Genomic DNA, 27,432 nt, shown 5'->3' with positions numbered 1-27,432 from the left:
ACAAGAAGTTAATACATAGACTGTTAGAGTGAAAGCATTCAAAGCAGTCTCCACACCACCTCAGTATAGGCCAATACAGATATTTTCTTTGAAATCATTTATTTAAAGGAAAATTAACTTAAAAGTCCAGAAAAGCCTATATTTTATTGAAAATGACAAGAGCCTATATTTCCTTTATCTCACTGCAGCCACTGTGGATGCACTCTAACATGCAATCTGATCAGTTAGCTTTGTTTAACTGTATTCCAGATGTCATTATGTTAACCTCTGGGGACATAAACAATAGAAATGTACTGACCTTTCACTCTATTTCCTGTCGAATGAACCAAGTTTTTTCTCAAATTTTTAAGTATTTTTATACTGATCGTCTTACCCATAGCATAAAACACTGCATCCTGCTCTTCTTATTTAAAACCCTCATTCATCATTTACTAACGTGAAGAAATCCAAATCTAGATTTTTGGAACCCTTCTGAAGAACTATTCTTAGACTTTTAAAGAGGCTTGCAGGTTTGCATTTTCAGAGTAACTGATCTAAGCTGAGTAAGCTCTAATCAGGTTCCTTCATAAAGCTGAAGTGCTTGGCCTTTAGCCTGTTTGTGTATCTACTGAGTTATTCCTTAAAACACTCACCATGCACTCTTATTAGCAGCTGAATACAATGAAGTGCAACACACTATAAAATAATAGAACAACAGACTCAAAGTTGCATAATGCATTGTAAAAAAATCCAGAGAGGCTTAAATCATGAGATAAAAATTGTCAAAAGATACAACTGCTGAGCAAAATAGGTGACTGAAAATGGCAAGAAGAAAATAAGTTCCTATTGGAGCACAATTTTAAAGATTGCTCTTCATAGGTCATTTATTTCTTTAGGCGCCAATCCTGCAAACACTAAAGAACATTTAACTTTACACATCGACAGTTCCATTGACTTTGGGGCAGTGACCATACTTGTGTGTGTGTGTTTCTATACCACCTAGTACAATGAAGACTTATTTACAGTCAAACTTATTGAACAGAATGCTATGGAGTATCAGTGTTGCAAAACAAGAGACAAATCTGTGTACACTTAAATGGAACCAGGGGTATTCCTATAATACAAACATTAAATAATTATCATGGCCAAATTCAGTCCTATTATAAATCCCTTAAAATTAATAGGTACAACAGATGGATTGTGCTCCACATCTTTTTAGTAAATCCATGATAGACGTTAACTCATATCACTAAATACCTGTATTTAATGACTAGTAAGCTTGTGTACATACAACTTTGTAAACTGATAGCTCAATCCTGCAAGGCCTGGAACCCTCTGGGCCTGATTCAATAGCGCTTTTAAGCATGGGCATGTGATGTGCCAATGGGAATACTGATGTGTAAATGTGATTTAGTGTTTGCAGGATCGAGGCCTAAGAAATAAGTGACAACCGAAGAGAAATGTTTAAAATTGTGCTCCACTAGGAATTCCTTCTCTTCTTGACATTTTCAATAAAATGAGACATCAACAGAAGTTTTGTTTCAAAGGCTTAGCCTCATTTTCAGATATCTTCATTCCAGAGCACTTGGCGCCTTGTGGGATAAAGCCCTATGAGCCTGCTTGGCATTCTTTGTGCATCTGAACTCACACTGAATTTCATAGGAGTTTGGGATGTTCAGTGAATGCAGGACTGGGTCATGCACCTTTGTTTTCCTTTTAAATATTCAGTGCTTTGCTCTTGCATGTTAAATGAAGCTAGGGCCTGATCCAAAACCCACTGAATTCCAAGATAGGTTTTTCATGGACTTCAGTAGGCTATGGATAAGATACTGAGGCCTTGATAATCATGCGGATTTTGTGTGCAATGAGCTCAGACACTTGGAAATGTTTTTAACTTGGAGCTTACACTTCTGGAATTTATACCTGAAAAATGTAAAGGAGAACAGGTGAGTTTTCTGGAAAGTGATGCCATTGCATATAATTGCAGCCAGGACTTTATGCACTTGTGAAACTGCTAGAAGTAGAAATAGAAAATGATATCACTGTTGGTTCCAAAAACAAGCCTATGGCAAGTACTGGATGCTCATCTACTTTTGTTCTCTTCAGTACCCAGTTATAATCTGCTGACTAACGACAGACTTTGCCTTTTAAATGTAGTCATGGTAAGCAAAGAATCATTGCATTCCAGCAAAACCATACATTTCACAAAACAGAGCAGACTGATCAGCCTAAGAATTAAACAAACATAATGTGGGGATTACAATGCTCTGGAATGAAGATATCTGAAAATGAGTCTGTCTTTGAAACATAAGTTTAGAACAAAACTTCTTTTGATGTCTCATTCTATTGCCATGTAAACATCTTAATTGATTTAGAAAACTTTGATAAGAAGTGAGTCATTCAGATTTGAGATTGTCCCATGAATTCTCTAAAAATATCACCTGGCATGATATTACAATAAGCAAAGTAAAGTTGAATTGAGCATTGTACAATGCAAGGAATGTCATCACTCCTCTCATCGAGGGGGCATCCTGCAAATGACTGACGACATCCGGAACTGTATTACTATTACTTGGCTGCCCTTGGGATAGTTCTGGCATGTGCTATACCTAGGCTATTTTAAGCGGTATCCAACCCTTGTGGTTGCATCAGGAGGGACTCAATGAAAGATGAGTGAAAACACTGAAGCTTAGGTGACAATGTCCTCCAGTGTCCTGCAGTGAAATTCACAACCACCTTGGGGAACAACTGACTTCTAAGAGCCATTCCGTGATTAACTTTGCAGCTGTTGGTTTGTTAAATTACTTATTAGAGGACAGAATAGAAAATCTGTTAGGTAATCTAAGCAAGTTTTTGTATTAGCCGAGTGGAGTGAGAGCTTTCAGGTAGGAGTCTAGTGGAGTGGAAAATGCCACTTTTAACAAGCACTATTCATTAAACATTTCTTAGGGTACAGATGAACCTGAGGCACAAAGTTTAGACTCAGATCTGCCCAAACATAATGACAGTGAAGCAGGGGCCACCTTAATTCCGATCCAAACGTCCTCCAATCTTGGGGTGTCCATCTCTAAACTTTGGAATAACATTTACGATTCATGAATGACTGTCAATAATAAGTAGCTGAAATTTGACAAGAAAACAAACAAGATTTGGAGCAGTTTTATGTCCCCAAAGTAAACCTTTTACATGGCCTTCTACTCTTTTCCCCATCTGTTCTCAATTCTTAGACACAACTTTGCTAGGCCTCTGATAGGTACACACTATTGCATTGTTGTGAATTTAAACAAAAACTGCTTTGTTGAAAGTGTTATTCTGACAAATAGGTTTGTCTGGTAGGGTCTACATGTGGACTATCTATAATCAGAACCTCTAGCAGTCCCTAAAATGATTCCTGCTTATTCTATACAAGTCTTATAAATAGGGGGTTGTTTGTCAATAATATGAAGATTTTATTGATCCAGCACTAAACTTTCTTCTTAAACTTCCTTTGCTTCTTAAAACTGTCAAAATGTATCACATCTAGCATTAGTTCACAGCCTGCATTCTAACGAGATGGAAAGTACACTATGCACTTTAACTTTAGGGTTAGATTCTGAATTGAGGACCAGCGTCTCAATTGATGTAAATGAGTAATGTTCCCTGGGTTTCAGTAGAATTACACTAATTTACACCAGCTGAGAATCTGGGCTTGTGATTTTCACATGTATGGATCACAATTACCAGAATTACCAATGCATATGAGGAGCAGATTGTGGTCTCCACTCATAGAGGTAGCTCTACTGGGATGCTGTTTTGCTTCCAAAGACATTTTAAAAACAATGGTGAAAGCCTCACATGCCTGTCCTCAAATGTCTGGAGAGTTGAGTGCTTCCAGGGCTCAGCACTAGGCATTAGATATTCACATACTCCCATAAAAAAAAGAGCACACGTGAGTCCAACGTGTGTCAGGACAAATGTCATTTTCTTGCTGGAAGAAGCAACACACAGGAACCTCTTTAGCTGCATAGTCATTTAGGAGCCATCTGCCCTCTTGTGCTATCACCCATCTTATACACAAATCAGAGAGCCAAATGCAAAAGCCAGCACTCAGGGACATCATATGGATTTGTTATGCTCTGAGCGCCGAATCTGCATGTGGAGTACATTCAGCTATATACTCTGTGTAGTTCGTCATCTGTGATAGATGTAAAAACACCAAGGAGTCTGGTGGCACCTTAAAGACTAACAGATCTATTTGGTCATAGTCTTTAAGGTGCCACCAGACTCCTTGTTGTTTTTGTAGATACAGACTAACACGGCTACCCCCGATACTTGATATGTGATAGATGTAGTATTGATAATCTTCAATTAAAATATCACCTGTATATAATTCATTGCTATTTGTTAATATAAGTCTTAATGTTACTTAACTGTTTTCAAACATCATGCCTGAGAGAACACAACACAATGACAACTGCTTATAAAAATATGCAAGGGGTCTGCAGCCTTTTGGGACATGTGACCTTCCTCCTGTTGAAGTGAAAGGCATAACACTCTGTTTTTTCCACTGAGGCATGACACAATTTAGGTAACATGTCAGACCTGAAAAGCCAACTTGTGATATGCCTTGGAGTTGACTGAGGGGCATGCCATATTCTGTAAAATGCTACAATCCTAACTGGAAAACAGTGTGATCCAGAGGTACAGAGCACTGCTGGGCTATCTGTAATTTGTCAGTACAACTGTCAGAAATAGAAGAAGAAGAATGGTGGCAAAGCAAACAATACAGGGCTAAATCCTGCCCTTAGCAGAGGTGGCTAGTATGGAATAAGTGTCTTGCTCTTTCATGAAACCAACACAAGAGGTATCCTGCTTTATGGAATGAGCTGCATCCAATGGTGAATCTGTGTAATCCACTGCACTACCGAAAGCTCCTGTTTGCCTGTGTGAACGGTGAGAGAAAAAGCTCTCTAGGCATTTCCCCCCCACTTTCCTTTCCTCGCACAGGAAAATACCACCGGCCAAAGTTTAACACAAAGTATGTAGAACATATTAACCTGTTCCTTTTTTTCTAGGTATTCCTTTTTTTTCACAATCAAGCCCTTTGCATTTTCCTGTCCAGCAGAAGTATGGTTTTCTTGTGAGAGAGCTAATAAACAAGGACTGGAGAGTCAGTGAAGTCAGTTTTCATTGCTCGTGATGTGAAAGATCCTTTTCCCCTGCACATTTAATGAATGGAGATATTCCCTGGTGCGGCTGTTTGAAGTCAGTGATAGATTATCTGGATTTGGCTCACTGTAGCTCTGCCCCAGAATAGCTTTCATACTTGAAACACCAGAATTACTAAAAGTTAACTGTTGATACCCAACAGGTTACTTTCAAAAGACATTATATTTGTGTTATTCCAATATCAACAGTTAGCAAGTTCTGTTTCTCAGAAAGAACTTACAGTACCATAGACAACATCACATGACCTGAAGGAACCCTTATGTAACGGAAAGTATTAAAACGCCAAAACAGGACAGATCAAATGGCAGCCCTGTTTTTCTTGATATTTATGCTGATCAAAAAATGCTGAATCATGAGTTACATGATACTTCATGCGCAAACTTCAGAAGGTAAATAATCTTTTAATGACCAACTCAGTAGTCAGCATATACAAGCTTTTAAAACAAAATCAATTAACTACTACCAATTCGTTGTGTTCCTTGATATGATATATATTGGCATAGCAATAAACGCACTTAGCTTTCAAGACTTTAAAATACTTTAGTTATTAAATTTTAATGACAAGGATAAAATATAATCTCTTTGTTTTACAGTCACATTGGCTGCCATTAAAGATTTGCACAGAAAATGAGATTTGCTTATAAGTGAAGATGGAAAATGTCCTGATTGAAATAAAGGATGAACTGGTGGTAAAATGCCTATAATCCATGAGCATCCATCCAATCTCCCAAACAGATCTGCTGCATCATGGATCTGCTTTGCCATAACTTCATTTTTGGAGGTATTGTGTCTTAAAGGCAGTGGTACTGGGAATGAGGACAAAGACGTAACAGCAGTGCATTCAGATAAAGGCATGGGGGACGATTCTGTAGCCACTTCATGACAGAATTCCCAATGAACTCAGTGGGAATTAGAGGTCAATAGTAAGTCCATCTATGGATCATCAATAAAATCAGACCAACAGTTATTAAGACACTCATTTTCAACACAAGCTGTCAGGTACTGAGGTAACCAAACTCTTGTGAAAATTCAGGAATAAATATTAGTACAGAAGCGGTGCCTATCCTTTTAAGAAGGAGGAAGAACCTCATTTCCCTGTCTCCTTCATCCTAGGTCTGTAATTAGACAAGAGAGCACACAGGAATAACACAGCTTTTGAGGACTGGGGGCAAAAAGAGCCTTAATATAGGGTCTTGTGGATATTGCATTATTGTTATTGGTGTAACCATGCTGACCTAGAGCATTATACACCCTAAGCCTAACATAAAAACAGAGGACGCAAAGACATTTTGTCTGGGCTGCATAACTCAAGATGTAAATGTAAAGAAATGTATCTTCTTCCATTCTCATGATAGCTCTGAAATTTGTAATAGAAACATCCATTTGATAATACACTATTTTTCTTGCATAATAACTCGCCATTGCACTGTGTACAACTAGCTAAGCAGCATATATTATTCATTCTTCAACTCTACACTCTGAAAATCAATAGTGCAGCATTAACGTGGCTTGGCCACTGGGCTAACACTCTGCTTGGCAAACAAGGGGTTAATATATGACGTGCAAAGGAATTTGTATAAATGTTTCACATAACATCCATTTTCATTCCAAAGACATGGAAAATTAATGGGTGTGATTTTCCCATAATGCCTGATCAAAAGCCCATTGAATTCAATGTAAAGACTCCCTTTAATTTCAATAGGCTTTGGATCAAACCCATAGGGATTTTATTATGTTTGATAACTGGCAAAAAACACCCAAAAAGCCAAACTGAGTCCTCAGTGTTTATCCCACACTGTGTAAGAAATAGATTCAACAACAATCTGTTCATGTCAACTGCTAAGGTGCAATGAAGTATCTGAATGAGGATGCAGATATTGGTAGATTAAATGAATATGATATTCTTTTTCATATTTCTTTGAAAGATAGCAAACTAACAATATGTTTTAGGTTTATGCTGAATGATATTTCCATATGTTGTTCTTGATTTTCCATTCTAAAAATCCCTTAATTGTTTCCCTTACAAAGAGAAACTTCACCTCTGAACAAGAAGACAGACAAGCTGTCCTTTGCCAAGCTGACACCAATGCTGTTCTGACTGGCTGGCAGACAATGTCCTAGGCATGGCTGAACTAGCCCCTTTTCCCTGGGAATTCAGCAAGTCATCTCAATGACATGTCCAGTCTGGGGGCTTGGAGCCTAAACATATAACTAGATAGCGATGCAACATGCTGTTGTAGTGATACTGGATCAACAAAGACAATAATTTTTCTATTTTCCTTCTACAGAGGGAATGAGTTTATCCAGTACAGCTTCTTGCCCCTTGTTTCAGGAAAAATTAATAATTTGCTGCGTGAATATGTAATTACACTTTAAACGTAAGAACATAAGAACGGCCATACTGGGTCAGACCAAAGGTCCATCCAGCCCAGTATCCAGTCTACCAACAGTGGCCAATTCCAGGTGCCCCAGAGGGAGTGACCCTAACAAGTAATGATCAAGTGATCTCTCTCCTGCCATCCATCTCCACCCTCTGACAAACAGAGGCTAGGGACACCATTCCTTACCCATCCTGGCTAATAGCTATTAATGGACTTAACCTCCATGAATTTATCTAGTTCTCTTTTAAACCCTGTTATAGTCCTATCCTTCACAACCTCCTTGTGCAGAAGAACTTCCTTTTATTTGTTTTAAACATGCTGCCCATTAAAACAAAGTGCTGAAATTTGAATTTTTTACCTTAGATGAGGATCATGCCATATATCCTAATATGGTATCCAATCAACAGCATATTGTATTAAAGCACATAATGTATACCAATTTCAGTATATCTTGGTTTATATGAGGCTAGTTCTTCATTTTCTAACGTTTCATAGACTCCAAGGCCAGAAGGGACCATTTTGATCATCTTGTCTGACCTCCTCTATAACACAGGTGAGACAACTCCCCCAAATAATTCCTAGAGCAGATTTTTTAGAAAAACATGCAGTCATAGAAATGAATCATAGAATCATAGAAATGTAGGCTGGAAGGGATCTCAATAAGTCATCTAATCCAGTCCCCTGCTGTGAGGACTAAGTATTATCTAGACCAGGTGTTTGTCTAACCTGTTCTTAAAAACCTTTAAAGATGGAGATTCCCCATCTCCATAAGATAATCTTGATTTAAAAACTGTCAGTAATGGAGAATCCACCACAACCCTTGGTAAATCATTCCAATAGTTAATTACCCTCACTGTTAAAAATGTATGCCTTATTTTCAGTCTGAATTTGTCTTCCAGCCACTGGATCATGTTATACCTTTCTCTGTTAGACTGAAGAGCCCATGATCAAATATGTAGCTATTTATGGAATCTAACCAAGACACGCATTAACCTTCTCTTTGTTAAGCCAAATAAACTGAGCTCCTTGAGTCTATTACTATAAGCCAGTGGTTCTCAAACTGTTGTACTGGTGACCCCTTTCACATAGCAAGCTTCTGAGTGCGAAACCCCTCCCCTTATAAATTAAAAACACTTTTTAATATATTTAACACCATTATAAATGCTGGAGTCAAAGCGGGGTTTGGGATGGAGGCTGACAGCTCACGGTCCCTCCATGTAAGAACCTCGCAACACCCTGAGGGGTCCTGACCCCCAGTTTGAGAACCTCTGCTATAAGCCATCATTCTCGTGGCTCTTCTCTGAACCTTCTCCATTAGACTAGGCCAGGGGTTCCCAAACTTGGTTCGCGGCTTGTTCAGGGTAAGCCCCTGGCAGGCCGCGAGACGCTTTGTTTATCTGAACGTCCACAGGTACAACCGCTCGCAGCTCCCAGTGGCTGCAGTTCGCTGTTCCTGGCCAATGGGAGCTGCGGGAAGCAGTGGCCCAGCCCGCACCGTACCTGCAGACGCTCAGGTAAATAAAGCATCTCGCGGTCCGCCAGAGGCTTACCCTGAACAAGCCGCGAACCAAGTTTGGAACCCCTGGCCTAGGCCCATTGGGACAATTTCTGCTCTCATTTACATTATTCAACCACAACTTCCATGGGAGTAATTGATCAGATTTTGACCCACTGAATATTTACATATAATGTATTCACTAGCTGAGGACAACTGAAAGGCAACTCCAACTGTATAATATGCTTTAGTTCAAGTTACCAACCAAGAATCACACAAAATGGGCAATAAGTCATATAGAAGGCAATTTAAATTAGGCAAATAGGCTTCACATAGCAGCATACACACAAGCACATTATGCATTTCATTGCAACCAAATAGAATAAAACTATATGTTCTGTGAGTCATGTTCAGCCAGATGAGGGGGGAAATCAAGAGGTGCAAAATAAACAAATATGAGCCCTACTAGGTAAAAACAATAAATCACCTTGATTTTCAAAACTTGCCTGTACAGGGTATTAATACTGTGGGTACCACTTTTTACCTAAATCAAATATATTGCCAGGCCCTTCAAAATAGGCCAAACCAGTGGTAAAGTATGCTGTCAATAAACACTTTGTTCAGGGTTTTCAGAAGTGCTCAGCGTTTGCCTAATGCTGTTCCCACTCATGTAGGTCAATGAGGGTTTTGCTATTGAATTCAATGGGAGCAGAATTAGACTAATGTTGAGTATTGATGAAAATCCCACGCCCTCTATGTACACACAATTAACCACCAAGTAAAAGAACGATCAAGAGCAAAACCAAACAAAACACATTCTAATAGACTGAAGAAAGGACCTGGGGTTTCACTTTTGCCATATCTGCTCAGCATTATTGTCTTGCTTTCTAGTTTACAGTATATTCTGGCAGAAGCATGACTCATGGATATTAAGTACTATGGGCCATAGCCACCTCTCTGACATGAGAAAACACAGAGCAGAACCTACAAGAAAACATCCATGCCGTTTCCCCTCTCAAAACTGTCCAGCTGTTGGGAAGCATACGGTAGCAGTATAAAATTATTCTGGCAGCAGGCATGGCCAGGGAGCTACAGGTAAGCCAATGATCTCTGAGTTCAAACCCAACAGCCTCCATCATCATGTGCGTATCTAATATGGTTCTATGGCGCTTTGGCTCTCTCTCTCACTCCCTACCACTGGCAGCAATGCTGGCTCTGTTGCTGTGCTGCCATTCTCTCTCCCCTCCACAAGAGCACTCATATTTCTGGTGGTTAGGGGGAGGTCATGCTTACTTAACCGCACTGCAAAGAAAATATGCAGCATTGAGGGACTGACTCAGCCCTGTCCAGCAGGCTGCATAGCAGCTATATCACAGAAGTGCAGCAGGAAGCCTGATGACCTCTATACCATGCCACTGTGTAACATGGCTTCCTCAAGACTTTTTTGGTACAGCTTATGCCCATCTGCTTCCCTCTGCTCCTCCTAATGGAGAGGAACATATGGCCCGGAATACTCTACTCTCAGAAGTAGAAAACCCATTTGCATGTATTTTCTAAAACATTCTTTAGAACACCCTCGTTTTTCACTGTCAGCTGTTTACTCTAGTTACAAATCTTTATACACCAGGCCTTGACTCTTTAAAGAACATTTTGTCCAGTCTCAATCCAATTATACAGCCCATGGTGAAAAATTAAAACAAGAAATAATATGCTTTTTAAAAAGTCTAACTATTACGAAATGATTATTAACCAATTCATGGAAATGTTGCCATGCTTTAAATTTGCATAAACTTTCATATTTTAAAGTTATTAATATAGGACTGACACCTAGTACCCCACAAGTGAGAGGGCAAAGAATAGCCAGAGTTAAGCAATACGTGTACACTAAGCCTTTGTGTATAGTTTAAGTGCTATTAATTTAGGGCCAGATTTTGATGGTCTTGCTCATGTTGAGTAGTACCTTATGCCATGAATAGTCCCACTGAAGTCAATGGGACTCCTCAAGTGCTTTCTATTGTAAGTAACAGTACCAGAATCTGGCCCTTCCAGTCCAATCCTGCCTTCTTAACAAAGGTAAACTTCCCCTTGATATCAGGAGTACATTTGCCTACTTTGCCTGGATAAAGCCAGGAGGATTGAGACATAGTCTAATGAAACAATCTGATTCCTTATCTCTGCATATTCTATATATTCATACAGAACTCATTCTGGGTTTCAAAGGTTTTTTTATCAGAGATAATATCGCTGTGATATTTGCCAGATACAAAGCAACCCTCTGGCTGCTGGTACCACTCTCCTGACGGTCAAGCTGATGCCACTTATTAGATGTCCTTAATTAATGAATTGAGAGACAGCCATTTTAAATCTATACAATGCCCCTAATGGAAACAGTATGAACACTCGGAAGTTGTAGAAAACATTTCTTTATAATCAAATAAAATGATTTTATAAGCAAGGAAGCTACTAGTGTTTCATACTTATACTCGGCAAAGATTAGACATACATGCAGTATACCATTACGTGTGCGTGTTTGTGTTTATATACAACAACTCTGAAGGTTTATAGTTTATATTTATAGTGTTTCAGCCTGATTCAAAGCTTACTGAAGTCAATGGGAGGTTTTCCATTGATTTCAATGGGCTTTGGAGCAGACATTTAATCAGGTGTATTCACATGATCACATGTACCCTTGTTTTTCTCTATATTAAACATTTTGAGTGAAAGTCATTGATGCATTTCAGATAAACAGGTCATGTACTTTTAATTTTCTAGTGCTTTTGTATTAAGCATGTCATTTACCCTACCTTTGCAGCCACGGATGAGTTGGGTTTCTCTAGCAAGTCCCAGAGTTTCTTCCTTTTCTCTGGGCAACAAGTATTATCAAACTCTTCCCCTTCTCTCTCACGCATTGTCTCTGCCTCTCTCCTCAATTCCTCATTCATTTGTTCTTTCTTCTGATGATACCTTGCCTGGCAGCAAGATTCTAAATATATTTCATCAATCCCCCAGAAATCAAGCTCTTGGCCAAAAGAGAGAGCACACATTTCTTCCATCATGTGTAGCTTCCCTGTCCTGTAGAAATTCAAAATGGAGGTGAAAGCCCCTGGGTGTCGATCAAAGAAATATTCATTCTCATTCAGGTTATAGTCATCACACACTTCCAGCAGAGAATCATGGGTATTGCAGTCTCTGAGCTTTCCTAATCGAGTCCTTGGGAGTCTGTCCAAAGTCCTCCATAGAACTTCATGATTGAGCCCACCTACATTTATTTTAACTCTCCTTGAGCAAGTTTTGCTCCTAATGATCTCCACTGGTTCTGGTGGGAGGGAAAGGGTAGACCTTGAAGACTTCCTGTTCATCGCTTGTGGAGCCTTCTCTGCCATTCTGAAACAGATGCAGCTGTGAAACCAAAGTCTTTATGAGAATGAGCTTGGAGAATACAAATTTTCAAGTAGAATCCTCTTTAGACAGGTCTCCCCATTTCTGGAGCTAGAAAAGAAAAAGGAATCTTGCAACACACTGCATATTCATACAGCATTTTTCTTATGTGACTATATACCTCCCTTTCTACACTCTCATATACACATCAGAATATAATGACAAGTGCAGTAATGTTGCTCACTGAGAAGGGTGGTACTTCTGGTGGTAGTAGGAACAATGCCTCTATTTAAATAGTTGGGAATACCGAAAGTATTTTCAGAGATAGTCAGAAAAATTCCAGTGAAACATTTTTGTGAGAATTTGCCAATTCATCTAAAATCAAAATAGTTTGCCAAGATGGTTCTGATGGAGGGTTTCTGCCTGGTTTCCTACTAGCTCACCTCACTCACTGGGGAGTCCCGGCTTCCAGGGTCCACAGCTCTGGTGTATTTTGCCAGGCAGACCTCTCTGGGTTCTGTGGCTCCAGTCCCTTGTTGCAGGGCATTTTGAAATTCTGGGGTTTTGCTCTGAATTGAAACAAAGCCAAAATTTCAAAATATCAAAATCCTCCATGAAACGGAAATACCTTTCTCTGTGCAGCTCTAGGTATTATGTGATTTATTACATTACTTCTTGGCCATGCATCTTTTATTGACCAAGGAAGGTTTGACATGTAACTAAAAATAGTTCAGCTCCACTGCCATTATAACTGGTCAAGTTTTCTAGTGCTAGAAACTAATGACTGGCTTACAGATGTTTGAACATCATCACGTGACTCTGTTCTAGCCATTTACATTATATTTTGGGTTGCACATTGGAACAGCAGGCATATATATCACTCTCTATCTTGTCAGAGACCCCCTTCTTCTGCACCACTTTGCCTACCTGTTCAGTTGCTGCAGGAACATGATTCCCAATGAATTACAGCAACCAGCATCTTCAGGTTTCTGATAATCCTCAAGCTCATCTTCATTCACTGCCTAATGCTGCAGAATCCTTCAACAAGTGCAGCTTCCCTTCACCCCCAGTTGGAAATACCAATATCAAACAAGTAGTCCCCACATAATGTGGTACAAGTCTCCCACAAAGAATAGTTTTCCCTATGATCTCTTGCTCATTTACCAGACACTATGTTTAGATAATATGCTGATTAGTCAGGGGGCCAAAAAAACTCAACCAAGGCTAGATAGACAGGGTCTGTAAAAGAACATAACAGATAGACTGAAAGACCTCTTATAGGGAAGGTGAGAGCTATCCTTGTTTTCCACCACTGGAGAACAGACTTGTCTTCCTACCTGCGGCCTGACCCTTCTTCTGAACTGGACAGGGGTGTGGAGGACGGGAGTGCCTTGCCGGAAGTCCAGCAGGGCAGCCCGCATCCTTCCCTCCCAGAGCGGAGTGGTGCGGAGCCCTCCCGGAAGGGGGCATGGTGGGAGGGGCCCCATGGCCGCCCCCCTTGTCTCTCTCCCACCGCTTCCTCCCACTCCCCCCGCTACCTGGGGCACATCTGCAGGGCAGGGAGTCCTGGCTCCAGCCATGCCGCAGGTTGTTGTTTTTTTTTTTTGCTTTGCTGTTCTGGCCGCTGCATTTTTTGTTGTTTTTTTTTTGCTTGGGGCGGCCAGAAAGCCAGAGCTGGCCCTGTCCATAGCCTCTGTTTGCCGGAAGCAGGGAATGGGCAACAGGGGTTGGATCACTTGATGATTACCTGTTCTGTCCATTCCCTCTGAAGCACCTGGCATTGGCCACTGTCGGAAGACAGGATGCTGGACTAAATGGACCTTTGGTCTGACCCAGTATGGCTGTTCTTATATTCTAAATAACTTCAGTTTAATTACAAATGTAAGAACAAGAATTTAATCCTGTTTACAACACAAAAGCTAAAGTAAAAAATCCCTAGAGATTTTATTATATTTATATTTTTTAAAGATTTCCTTTCTTCCTTCAGCAGGTGGAAAAACTCCAAGACGTCTGGGCCCTATCCTGTGATGTACTGGAACTGCCTGCCTTCAATGCAAGCAATATCAGGGAAAGAAAAGGAAAGGGTCTACATCCTTTCAGCTAATATTTCACCTCATAAAAACATGTATTTATATTTGTATGCATGTATAAAAAGACACACAAGATTACATTTTATTCTGTGTAGAACTTACTGTCTTACTGTCAAAAACAAATATCTTAGTAGCTGAAATCATTTAAAAGTCAAAAGGATTCTGCCGTTTCACATTCCACACTGCACAATGAAACTCCCTCCTGATCTCCTAGAGTAAACGCACTGAGGAGGCAGCCCAAAGCTGCTCAATGCCTATTTACATGAGGGCTTAAGCCTATAACATTTATCTTCATTCATGAAAAAGACACCTGATAACTTCACTTGAGGAGATAAATGTCATATCAAATCAAAGCCCTCAGGCTGGATGTTTCCACTCTGTGCATCTCTTTTTTTTTCCACTGGACCAGCTCCTGTCTTCTCACCCACCTCACTGCAGCCCTAAATGTAGCAGAACTACCATGATACTAGTCTGCAGCACAGAGGGGACTAGCCGCATATATGCAGCACGGGGGGGGGGGGGGGGGGGGGACGACGACGGAGGCTTCTACACCCTGCAATCTGCACCCTCTGGTGGCTCTCTGCACAGTACCAAAATGGGGTATTGGGACTGGCAGGGGTAAGAGTTGTGCTCTCAGAATTACGCAGTCCACTCATGCAAGTCTCCACATAGCAGACAAACAGCAGCTAACAGGTGTTCCTTACCTTGAGAGAGGATTCTGTACTGAACTACCCCTGGAGAGATTCTCTGTGCATGGCCTGTTCACTTAGGTTTTGTCCAGGGGTCCAGGATGTATTTATCTATTATTTAACATAGAGGTGGAGATAAATAGATATTTATCAACTTCAATAACATACATGAATATTTATCATCGCAGAAAGCAGTCTCAACCCTTATGAAAAAATCCCTTAGAACTTAATAGACAATGTTAACTTCTGTATAGGTCTCTTAGGCTGTTGTATAGAATTTAACAGGAAACTTTATCCCTGCTACAGATTTTAAAAAAACTTAGAGAGGTTATGATATTCTTTATTAAATTCAATCAGTAGGTTTATAGAGTCATTTCTATAGAAGTCCATTGGTTTAATTTGTATTAAATTCTAGAGAATTTAGGGAAATTGTGTAGCCCTTTCCTTTCATTTATTTTTGTTAAACTGTGCTTCCTAGTTTTAGCAACTTTAAGTAAAACTCACTAGAAATCAGTCAGTCAACCAATATGGTTAGGCTAACCAGACCCTTATTAGCTTTTGAGTTAAAATTATTATTTTTTTAAAGAAAAATTTTTGCTGCACAAATTTGTTTTACTATTTGTGCAGCACAGCTGTGCCATGGCATTGTTAAACAATGCAAAATTATACTGCCACCAGCATTGGGCCAAAGCTGACAAAACAAAACATTTTTTATTATGACACCATGATTACTGGTTGAATCTCCAAGTTTCAGGAAATGTTTATTTATCAAGAATTTCTAAAATAGCAGCAATGGGTTTGATTCTGCTCACAGTGAAGTCAATGGTAAAACTCCTATTAACTTCAGTGTTCAGAGGAATGGGTCCGCTATATTATAGAATAAACTCAAGCATTGCTATTGCACATAATAGCATGTCACAATGTGCAGCGTTGTGAAAAGATGAAAAGTAAAACCTCTTCAAAAATCAAAGCATCATTTTTAATTTGCGTTCTTTATATTGCTGTACACTGCATGCTGCACATCACATGCAAGTAAAAGCTTTTAAGAAATGTTTAAAAAGTATTTTGAGCCTGTTACATAAGCCTCTTCATGCTTTTTTGCTGTTTTTTGTTTTCAGATAATGTTATAAAAATCTCTATTACTGTGAAACTGTTTACAGAGGGTAGAAGAGAGTATTTGCATCTCTCTGTATCACACAGATGTAATCAATAGTCTTCACTTCAAGAGAGTAACATTTTCACCTTTATAACCCACATAATAAAACACATACAAAATAACCACAAATCTTTAAGCATAAGTTAGGAAACAGAAGTACATAATCAGGGTTACCTTTAAAATTATTTAAATAGCTTTAAATAAACTTGGCTACCTCCAACCAAACTCTTTGGATATTGCAAGTTTAAATTATTTTAGAGCCTGAAAAGGATTTTAATATTTTTCTTTAGCATTTAGCTTACTGGCTTGAGTCTTATAGGTCAGTGTAATTACAACACACTGCTCTTGGGCCTGAGAGTAAAAGGTGTGATTACATCCTTAGCATCCTATTGCAATAGTAGAGAAAAGATACAATAAAATAACTACAATATATAATACAAGCAGCTTTCGATAGAATATATTTTCCTTCCTTATAGTGTGCATGTTTGTGTGTACATATATTACATCAAAAAACCCAACATCACTACATTCAAACAACGTTAAGATTGCAAACTCACTCAAAAGTTGGGAAATGCCTGTGCAGCCTTCATTCAGCCCCCTTGCAGCTTTTAATTCCATAATCATGAACTGCGGGGGGGAAGCGGAGAGTTTGCAAAGAAGCCCTGCCTCATTCAGTGACTGGGTAGTTATTTAATATTTCTTTTCATCTCCTCATTCAGTGTTTGGTCTCTGGCATTTTTTAATACACACCATTCAAACCATGTCCTAACTATACAATTATTAATTTCCTCATGGGCATTTCTGTGGTCCTCTCACTATAGCATCTAAGTGCTTTACAAACATCAGTGAATGTATTTTCACAACACCCGTGTGAGGGGGAGGGGTGGTATTACCCCATTTTACGCTTGGGGAACTGAGGCCCAGAGAGGTTAAGGTCAAAAGTATCCACTAACTTTGGATGCTCAACTTGAGACACTGAGGGTACATCTACACTGCAACAAACGAACAAAATAACCCGCAGCAGTGAGTCTCAGAGCCTGGATCAATTAGCTTGGGTTCACACATTTTGTGCTACAGGGCTAAAGATAGCAGTGTAGCTGTTTCCGCTCAAGCTGGAGTGGGTCTCAGAGCCCAGGCGCCAGCCCCAGCAGAACATCTGCACTGCTATTTTTAGCCCCGTTGTGCAAGCCTGAGTCAGCTGACCAGGGCTCTGAGGCTTGCTGCCGGGGATTTTTTTGCAGTGTAGACGTATCATTAGGGCTTGTTTTTTCGGAATACTTAGCACTATTTAGCAATTTATATGTTCAAAGCACAGCGCCAATCAAATTGAGTTGCAATCATGAGTGGCTAGCTTCAGATAGGAACACTAGCAAAATCAATCCAATTCCTCCAGAGAGCAGATCAACTCCTTTAACCATGAGACCACCATTCTCTTCCAGCAGGTCCCTGCCTCATTCAATACACATCTTTCAACTTCTGCAACAAATCAAATGGGACTCCTACAGACAACAGTCTCCTTCACTACACAACTCTGGTTCATCCCCCCGAGCTAGTGCATAAAGCAGCATATGATCGTGTAATTGAAGGCTGTGTCATCATCTGCGTATGCAGAAGGGGGATGAATTAAGGGCGCACAGCCAACATTAATTCTGGCATTCCCTAACTTTTAAGTGCCTGACTTTGTAACCTGAATGTTCCGTTTTTAGATATATTTTCCTAATTTAAAAACCAAAAAAACCCAAAACTGAACAAACAGAATTTCATGTGGAACAATACTGATTCAAGGTGGTCAAGAGCAGGGTTCAGACCTCTATACCCACACCACACATCTCTACAACACCACACATCTCTAACAGAGTAAGTGACAGCAATAGTAGGCTACTATTCTCTACATGGAAAAGCCACTAGAAGGAAAAGAAACATGCACATTGCAGTGGGATTCATAGCTGTTTGCTGACAGCAGAGGAGACAAAGGGTTCAATTCCAATTTCTGGAGTGGAGTGTTGTCTATTGGTTATAGTCCCTTTTGCTTCTGTGTCCCAAACCCGTCTCTGTCCCCATCCCCCACTACTATCCAGCTCCTAGCCCAACTCTCTCTCCTCTACTTCTAGCCCCTATTTGCCTCTGCTCTGATCAATCCCACTACTGTCTGGCTCTTCCCTCCCTTCCTACCTCTTCTGCACCTATGTAACCTCCAGCTCCCTCCCACATCTCTTCTCCTACCTTCCCTCTAGCTCAGGGGTGGGCAAACTTTTTGGCCTGAGGGCCACACTGGGGTTCCAAAACTGTATGAGGACCGGGTAGGGAAGGCTGTGCCTCCCCAAAGAGCCTGGCCCCCGCCCCCTATCTGCCCCCTCCCACTTCCAGCCCTCTGACTGCCCCCCTCAGAACTCCCGACCCATCCAACTCCCCCTGCTCCTTGTCCCCTGACCGCCCCTCCCGGGATCCCCCACCCCTAACCACCACCCCCCAAGGACCCCACCCCCTATCCAACCCCCCCTTCTCCCTGTCCTCTGACTGCCCCCACCCCTATCCACACCCCCGCCCCTTGATAGGCCCCCCGGGACTCCCATGCCTATCCAACCGCCCCCGCTCCCTGCCCCCTTACCATGCCGCTCAGAGCACCAGGACTGGCAGCTGTAAGTAGTACACCATAAGTAGCACATTCCTATAGGGAGCACTACACACACGGCTCTCAAAGGTGCGCTGCCTGGCAGGAGCTCGCAGCCCCCCCGTCCAGAGGCACTGCGGCACGGCAAGCTGATGCTGCAGGGGAGGGGCCAGGGGCTAGCCTCCCCGGCCGGGAGCTCAAGGGCCAGGCAGGACAGTCCCACAGGCCGGATGTGTCCTGCGGGCCATAGTTTTCCCACCTCTGGTCTAGCTCCTGCAAACCCTCCCTTCCATTTCTCACCCCGCTGCAATCTAGTCAAGCAGCTTCCTCCTCCTCCACATGATGCCTGGACACCAGGAAGAAGAGCACTGAGAACTCAGGAGAGACTATCTCCCTTCTCTCAGCTCTGGTGCCACAGCAGTCCCCGGCTACCCGAAGGAGCAATTCAGGGAAAGTCTTGTGTAACCCAGCAACAAAGAGTCCTGTGGCACCTTATAGACTAACAGATGTATTTGTGTAACCCACATGCTTTATACTGCAGCATTTGACTTTGTTTAGCCCAGAGAAAGGGAGAGAAACAGTGTGGAGGAGACATGGATTTTAGTTGGAATACTCTAACTTTGCCCATGTGCAGGGCAAAGCAACTCAACTACAGGCCCCGAAACATCCAGAAGCAGGATGTGGCAGTTACTAGATATGCTCAGTAGCTGTTTCTGAAACAGTGAAGGAAGGTTTCGTTGTGGGAAAGGAGACTTACAGTCCCATGCACAGTCACTAGTTGAGAGCTGAGCCAATCAGAGCTCAGAGAGGAAAAGTTATAAATAGATGAGTTAAAGACGGACAGCCCTGTGGGTTCAGCAGGTGGTCCACACAGGACCAAGAGATGTGTCTGCTGTGTGAGCTGGGTCCCCATACCTGTACCACTTTGGATAGAGGCTATGGTCTGCTGTTTTACCAGCAAGTGAGGACCAATCAGCCATTAACCCAAGGGCAGGAATGTTGCTAGCTGGGGAGACCTCCGACTGTTTGCTGAAAGGCTTCTGAATGAAATGCTGCCTTTCTTCTCAAGCTGATACACACTGCATACGAAGGCCACACTATAAAGACTGATAAATCATCTCTGAAAAAAGATCAGATGGGAATGTGTTTATGTGTGTGCGCTAAAGAATATAAAATGTTTTGTTGAAACCATATATTTAAATATATGTAAGAGCAACAAAGTGGGGAAGTCTGTATAAGAAACACAGTAGTTTTTATTATCTAATGGTTTTTGTTGAAAAGTTATTCATATTCCATATAGTATTTAGAATGTTTTACACTTCTTACATTGCTTTCTATGCCCCCTCAAAGGTGGTTTCACTAAGAAAGTATATGGTACTCTCTCTTTGAGGTGGACTGGCATCTATTAACTAGAGCAGGCTGGAATTATTTTTTTTCATTGGAAAAGGCCAATTTGTCAAAACCGAAACTGTTTGTGGAAAAGATTCATTACAACAAATTTCTAGTTCTGAAAATTGTTTAAAAAAAGGTGTTTTGAAACTGTAGAGATGTCTCATTTCAACATTTTTCAAACAAAAAGTTCTAGTTTTGGGTCAAAACAAGATTTTTGTTTTGAAATTTAAGGTGATTTACAGTAAAAAAATGTAAAAGGTCAGTATCAAACCAAAACATTTTTACTGACCTGTTCTGACTTTGTTCAGTTCACAAAAATTTGAGATTTTGACTTTTTGTCTCTGTCACAGAGCTTAGCAAGAACCCCTTTTGGCCTTTCACTAAGACGGCCATCAGGGGATTCCAAGCTTCTGTACTCTGATGTCCTGGGATGTGCTAAGCTTCAACAGGCTGAAGTACGGGTACCTCCTTTGGCCTCTCCGGAACATTTCCTGGGCACTGACTCTCAGTCTGTTACCCCTTCTCCTCAACCCAACTGTCCTTGGCCTCCAGGACCAGTGCTGATCCCCAAGGTACCCCAGTTACTTAAACACACCCCTGTCCCAGAACTCTGCCCAAAAGGTGTGAAGCTTCTGGTTTACAATGTAACTCTCAGGGGCATGCAACAGTTATGAAGCAGTTAACATATAGAGAGAGCCACTTTGCTCAGAGTCTCCTCATTTACTTAATCATACAAAGCACAGGAGAGTACAGATCATACAAGACAATAAACATTCAATGCATGTCCCTGTCTCATGGCATTCTTTTGGCTGGGGTCCAAGACCCTTGGGTTGTCCAGAGTCCTTGGGGCCATTTGGACTCAGGAAAGCATGCAGGACCCCTTATCCCATGAGGCTGCTACATGATGGGTGACCTCTCCCTCCCACCTTGCTCTCTCTAGTCCTACATTTCCTCTTCCTCCCCCCTGCCACACCCCATTCCTCTTTTGTTCTATCCTGGTATGTTTCTACTGTACCTACTTTCTCCTCTCCTTTCGGGGTGGGGGGGGGAGGGTCAGCTAAAATTGGATTTCTAGAGATCCAGCTAACTCTTTGTTCCCAGATGTTTGAGTTCTGATAGTGTTATTAAAGTCCTAAACAGCTTCTATTTGTATCTTTCTGGTGCAAAGCTGCTACAAGACCTGTGAGCAATGGTGGATCCACATATGCACAGGTGTTCATGATACAGCAGTTTTTCATATGACAACATCACAATAAGTTGTACAGACAGAGCCCCAATTTATCACAGTCCCAGTATGGGAACAGGAAAGATTTTCATACAATAACCCTGAGGTTTAACTTTGAAAAGAAAGTTCTGTACCTGGCCTCTAAGTACAGGTACAGAAAGAAGGGGAGTGTAATGAACTTGTAGATAATATTGCCTCAACATCCTCCTACCCTGTTACATCTGCTCAGCCCATAGATGGATCATGTTTAGTACAAACTAACAAACTTCTACTGAGCATGTGCAAACTGAGATTCTTCAGAGGAATATAACTAAGATATTTTGGGCATAGTTTCATGAGAACAGCAAAAGACAAATCCCTGATATGAAGCTGACCCTCCACATTTCAAGTTCCTTGTCCAAATCATAGAGGTGAGATGAGCTTCTCAATTAAATGCTTGCAAGATTTTTTTTTAAAGCATGGGCAAGTAGTATTTTCCCCCCTAATTTCATCTCTGAAGTTGCTGAACTCTTTTAGCTCAAACTTAAAAAAAAAAAAAAATCAACCTGAGGCAGACACCCAGCATGGAAAATTCCAGCCCAAACCAACAAAATTATAAGCAACTGAAGGAGATCCGATAACGGAAAGTGTTGGGCAACCTTAACTAAAGTCCCAGGCTGCACACATAAAACACAGACACTCGCACAAACAAACAGATCGAGAGAGAGAGAGAAATGTGAAAACTTAAGAAAAGTAATTAAACTTTGATACTCCATACATTTATTAAATTATTAAAACATATTTCTCGGTTTTGAAAAATAAAATAGTTGTCCAACATCTTGCAGACCAGGTTTATGACTGTATGCAGCTGACAGCTGTAGGGAACACTTTACAAGGGTTTGGAACTTCTATAAACAAGCCTGTCCAAGCACTTAAGTCAGTTTGATAAGTTCCTTGTTCTCTTCGGGTTGAGCATGGATGATGAGCTGAACTTACCCAATGAGTAGCACTTAATATATTATTTTATTTTTTTAAGCCTCAGACAGACAAACCAGGCTGGACAGAATTAGTTAGTTAAGCAGCCTGAAGACAGCAAAAGAGAGAGGTAATTGGTAAAATGTTCACTAAACCTGGTAACTACAAGTCCTTGAATGTTTTGCCTTATTTAAATTTTCTGAATCCCCAATAGCACTTGTAATTACTTATTGGATTTTAACTCCAATAAAGATTGGTAGGTCAGCCCTAGGCTCAAGTTGACCTGGAGAACTTTAAATAAGTGTGAGCTTTGTTTGCCTAGTTTATTTTCCCAAATTCAGCTCTTCCATTGTAATTGTGTGAAAATAGGAGAAACTTTATCAGCTCTTAGCTTCTGTGCCTGGTGTGACACTACGATGACACTCAACGGTAGCTTGGACACTAAACTAAACCACTTGGGATGTTTTTTGATTCCCTGGAATATTCAACTATTACCATAAAAGTGATGGAAATGCCATGTCTTCTTATCAGGTACCTGCCACAACTGAAAAATACTGCAAGCTACTTTATCCCTACCTTCTCTCTCACACACACACTCACACACAGCCTGAAAATATTTTATCGCAGCTCTTTATGATTTTTCAGGCCTCTGGCTCATTTCTTGTGCTGTAGTAAAAATGCTGGTAGAGGCTGTGGCACAGCAGCTCTAGTGCCATCTTTGGGTTTTTAGTTTATCTGATATACTGTAATCTGACTGGCTTCAGATACTGTCACCACATTGAGTCAAACCTTGCAAAGATGTACAATGATATTTTGTTGCAGGCTAACTCTGGTTCTCTGGTCATTCCTCGTTATTAATACTTCATTGTTTGTGCTTTTGACAACTAGCTGGCTATCTGATCCTAGCAAAATCAATTCCAACATATTCTTGCTCATTTTATAAAATACATTTCCATTTCATCTAATCTAACACAAGCATGTTAGCATGTCTCACAGGGTTTTGGTTTTGGGCCTAATTCTCCACAGAGGCTCCATTTTTCTATTCACTTTTGCGTTCTGTTGTTAAGGGCTGACTTACTATTGAATTGCTGAAAACATTGTGGTGTATTTCATTGTATATTCATCCTTCTCTGGAAATCGTGGTGTGGGTCAATTGTCACAGGGAAACAGAGCTGAATTGTGGGCAATTTTTTTTATTTTCATATATCCAGAACTGAATATTTGATTATCTGAGATCCTCTTACTATATATCTTTACTGCAGCTAGCATTACAGGGCCTTGGTTTTGAGTGAAGCCTCGGAGCCGTACTGTAAGAAAACTCTGATTAGTATTAATAATAAATTAGATCCCATTTTTGTAATTACTGTTTGACTGGGGTTTTCATAATGTCATCACAACACGTTGAAACTGTGGGAGATATTTTTAATTCAGCACTTTCCTTCCATGAGATGCTGTCAAGATTGGTAGGCCTAAAACAGTGGCACCCTTTTGAAGACACTATCTTCATAAATCTCCCTCTTTCCCTGCTTCATAACAATTATCGCTGCCACCAACAAACTGAAAAAATAAGGAACTAAGCATTTTTCTGTGAGATTACAAAGCAGTGGAAGCAGATTATTAAAGCTGATTATCTGATTTGTATTAATCTTTGAATAAAAGCAAATCTAAAACCATAACCATGAATCCAAGTCACGTATCAGAATCTGAGATCAGAACTTGAATTTATTGATGGAATTAACCATTGAATCAGAGCATCCCAAAATTACAGTAAGTTGAAATTCAGAGGAAAGATTGTCTTCTTTGTAAGGAACTGAACTGGGAGATCAGAGTTCAATTTATGGCTCTGCCAAAGACTTTCCTGGACAAGTCAATTAATATCTGTGTGCCTCAGTTTTAACGAGTGCCTTCATACATAGTTAGAAATCTACAAAAGGCCTCAGCAGCAAAGTCTCATCATGGGAAAGCCTTTATAACTAAAAATTAAATAAACAAATATCAGCAGGGGCTTTCCATGCCCTAGCTTGAATCTGGAATAGCCAACACCTTGAACTTCCAGGTGTCCCAAATTCTCTGGTTGATACCCTCAAAAAAGTGGACCTACAAGACTTCCATCATATCCTGCTATCTGCCCCAGATTCTCCCTTGCCTTCTTCAGCTGTGCTACATCCAGGCTATCATTTGTTTGGTGGCTGCAGGAGAGCACTTCTTCCTGGGAACTGTAGTCTAACATAGGGAGTTTTTACATTTGTTTTGTATTTTACTAAGTCCTACCAGAACTGGGCCTTGCATGAGTTTTGGAAAGGCAGGTGTCAGGCTTGTGAAAAGCTGATATCTGAATTATTCATATTTGAGATCTAAAAGTTGGCCTAGGAATCCAAAACAAATATGGACATATATGCACAGCCCCATGCAATATCATTGTTATAGCACATTTTGAAATAAATACATGTTAAAAGGAAAGTCCTTTTAAGGTTGACATGGTGAATGAGTTAATGCACTAAAACACCTTCTATGTATCAAACCAAAACATATTTAATAAAACTGTGAAGCCCCCTTAAATGAAGCCCTGTATACAGAGGTCAACATTTTAAAACTTGCATCACTAAAGTTAAGCATATAAATCCACATCTAGGCCTACTGAATAATAATGGCCCAATTTACAGAAGTGCTATGCATCCACACCTCCCATTTACTTCAGTGGCAGTCAGCAGCTCTGAAAACTTGGCATTTAAGCATTCACTTAAATGCAAATTTGCAGGCCTAACTTTAGGCACCCAGGCTTGACAGTTTTGGCCAGAATGCAATTTTAGCACAAGACTATCCAATTAGCATCAGCAATGATCAGTGTGAGGAAAGAGCTAGATGGAAATAATCTGGAAGTTGGAACCTTCTAGATGGCACCAATGTCAAGGTAAAACATTTTTTTAGGCTACGAACCTTGGCAATCGTCGAATGAGCACATTAAATACTGTCACTCATGCATTGTAATTTCAAGGCCAATTATTGCAGTTCTCTGTTTTAAGTCTGTTTGTTTTAAGTAACAATTGCTTACATCAGTGCAATTGTTCCAGCTGTAGCAAAATGACTGCAGGTTGGGTACATTTCCTGCTCAAGATGTCCTAGCATCTCTCTATAACATTGGTATCCTTGCATCAGCTATCTTTGCATTCATATTAAGTATATGATAACAGACAATAAGGTTCATGATGTGGGAATTCATCCAATTAGATTGAGGCCATCAAACTCACCAATGACCCAAGTTTTAAAAATCAAAATGCGTAACTGAATTCTCTGTGGAACCAACCTATCTATTTTCTCATTTTTTGCTGCTGGTGCATCCGTTAGTTTCTTTATCAACACTTTCTTTGCAAATTGAAAATAAGGCTTATTTTTAACAAGTTCATATTTAATGAGCTACTCCTTAATAAAGAAAATGATATGAACTGTTTTGAGATGATTCTTATTAAAACTCCTAGGCAAGTTTATTTTGTATTGTATTGCCTAGAAATAGAATGATAGTAATTGATTTCTATTTGTTAACTTGTTATATAATCAATGGGATAAACTCGTTCTTGGTGTTGTCAATGGATTTTGCATTTTAGGATTTTGCACTATTAATTTTCATTACAGCTTTACTTTCTATTTCCTGGCCACATTATCTTACCTAAAAGGCTGACATTTTATTTCCTAAGGAACTAACACATAGTACAGTGGCAGCATGCATAAACTTCTGCAATGTCACAGTATACCGAGGTTTTGCTTTCACTATATTATGGGAACTAAAATTTGGTTGCCATCATTCCCTATAAAAACTATGGCTGCTGGATACGGCTGGCGGCCACTAAACACTGTACACTTCATTATGCCCTGCCTGAAATATATTGCATCTCATCCATCCATCTCATCAGTGTATCTGAAAAGATATTGGTCCTTATTCTCCTCACTTCTGTCTGTGTAATTTCATTCACAGACCCTGAGGAGCTGTCAAAGGATGAATGGGGCCATATGGAAACCAGACAAACACTCAGCTTTACTTGTCATTATGGTTAAGAGTAGATTTTCTTCATTAAAAAAACCCTAAGCTTTTATCGCACCAAGTCTTTTCCATTAGTATTTGCAGGCTGTTCTTGGGTGTGGTCATCATAAATGAGTAAGAATTATTTTGAGTTTTCAAAATAATACTCGTACTAAATATATTTCAAAATTACCCTATTTTTATTGCTTGTAGTTTAAGGTAACAACCACAAGTCCTCAGTTTACACTAATTTTGCATGGCTGACAGTTAGCAAGTTCTCAAATGTGTGTCTGACTTGCACCTAGAATATAGTTTGTACAGTAGTTCTCAAGTTCAATATCAGGAGAAAATAGAATGGCCTTCCTAGTCTCTCCATCCATAAAGGGGAATATGGCCAGTATAATCTTAATTAAATATCTTAATTTTAGATATTCTGACTGATGCATATAATATCTAGGGTTTATATGGACATGAAATTACGATTATATTCTAACACAAAATCAAACTAGATGAGAAGACAACGACACATTTTTATTAAATGAAAATCTTCTTGTTCAATTTAGCTATTTGAATAATTTTTAAATGAAATCTGAGTAAAAATTAACAATTGTCATGCAAAATAGCAAGACAAAAGTCTCTTTGCTACAGCAGACAGTAAAAGAGATGCAATCTGAAAATGTACAATGAGCAAAAAAACAAAAAACAAAACAGATTGTTTCCATGCTGTTATAGAATCATGGACTTAGACACAGACTTATTAGGTCATCTATCTTCCAGTCAAACCAGGTTTGTTTTCTATTGTAAAATTGCGTGATTTTGTAAGCATAGCTTTGAATGTCCCAAGCAATGGTGCATCGAC

General features: G+C 40.1%; 1 protein-coding gene across 1 annotated transcript in view; it reads right to left on the bottom strand.

Moving 5' to 3' along the window:
- The window catches only part of KCNB2 (potassium voltage-gated channel subfamily B member 2), a 246,198-nt gene extending 233,654 nt beyond the window's left edge, over positions 1-12,544 (bottom strand). The window contains exon 1 of the mRNA XM_034763107.1: positions 11,868-12,544. Coding sequence (XP_034618998.1) covers positions 11,868-12,446 — 579 coding nt within the window. The 5' untranslated portion in view covers positions 12,447-12,544. The remainder of the gene's footprint in view (positions 1-11,867) is intronic.
- Between the last annotated feature and the right edge of the window lie 14,888 nt (positions 12,545-27,432).

The sequence above is a fragment of the Trachemys scripta genome, chromosome 2 (assembly GCF_013100865.1).
Source record: "Trachemys scripta elegans isolate TJP31775 chromosome 2, CAS_Tse_1.0, whole genome shotgun sequence".
In the NCBI taxonomy this organism is placed as follows: Eukaryota; Metazoa; Chordata; order Testudines; family Emydidae; genus Trachemys; species Trachemys scripta.
Note: the sequence above shows the minus strand (reverse complement) of the source record. Positions and strands in the feature narration are given on the sequence as shown.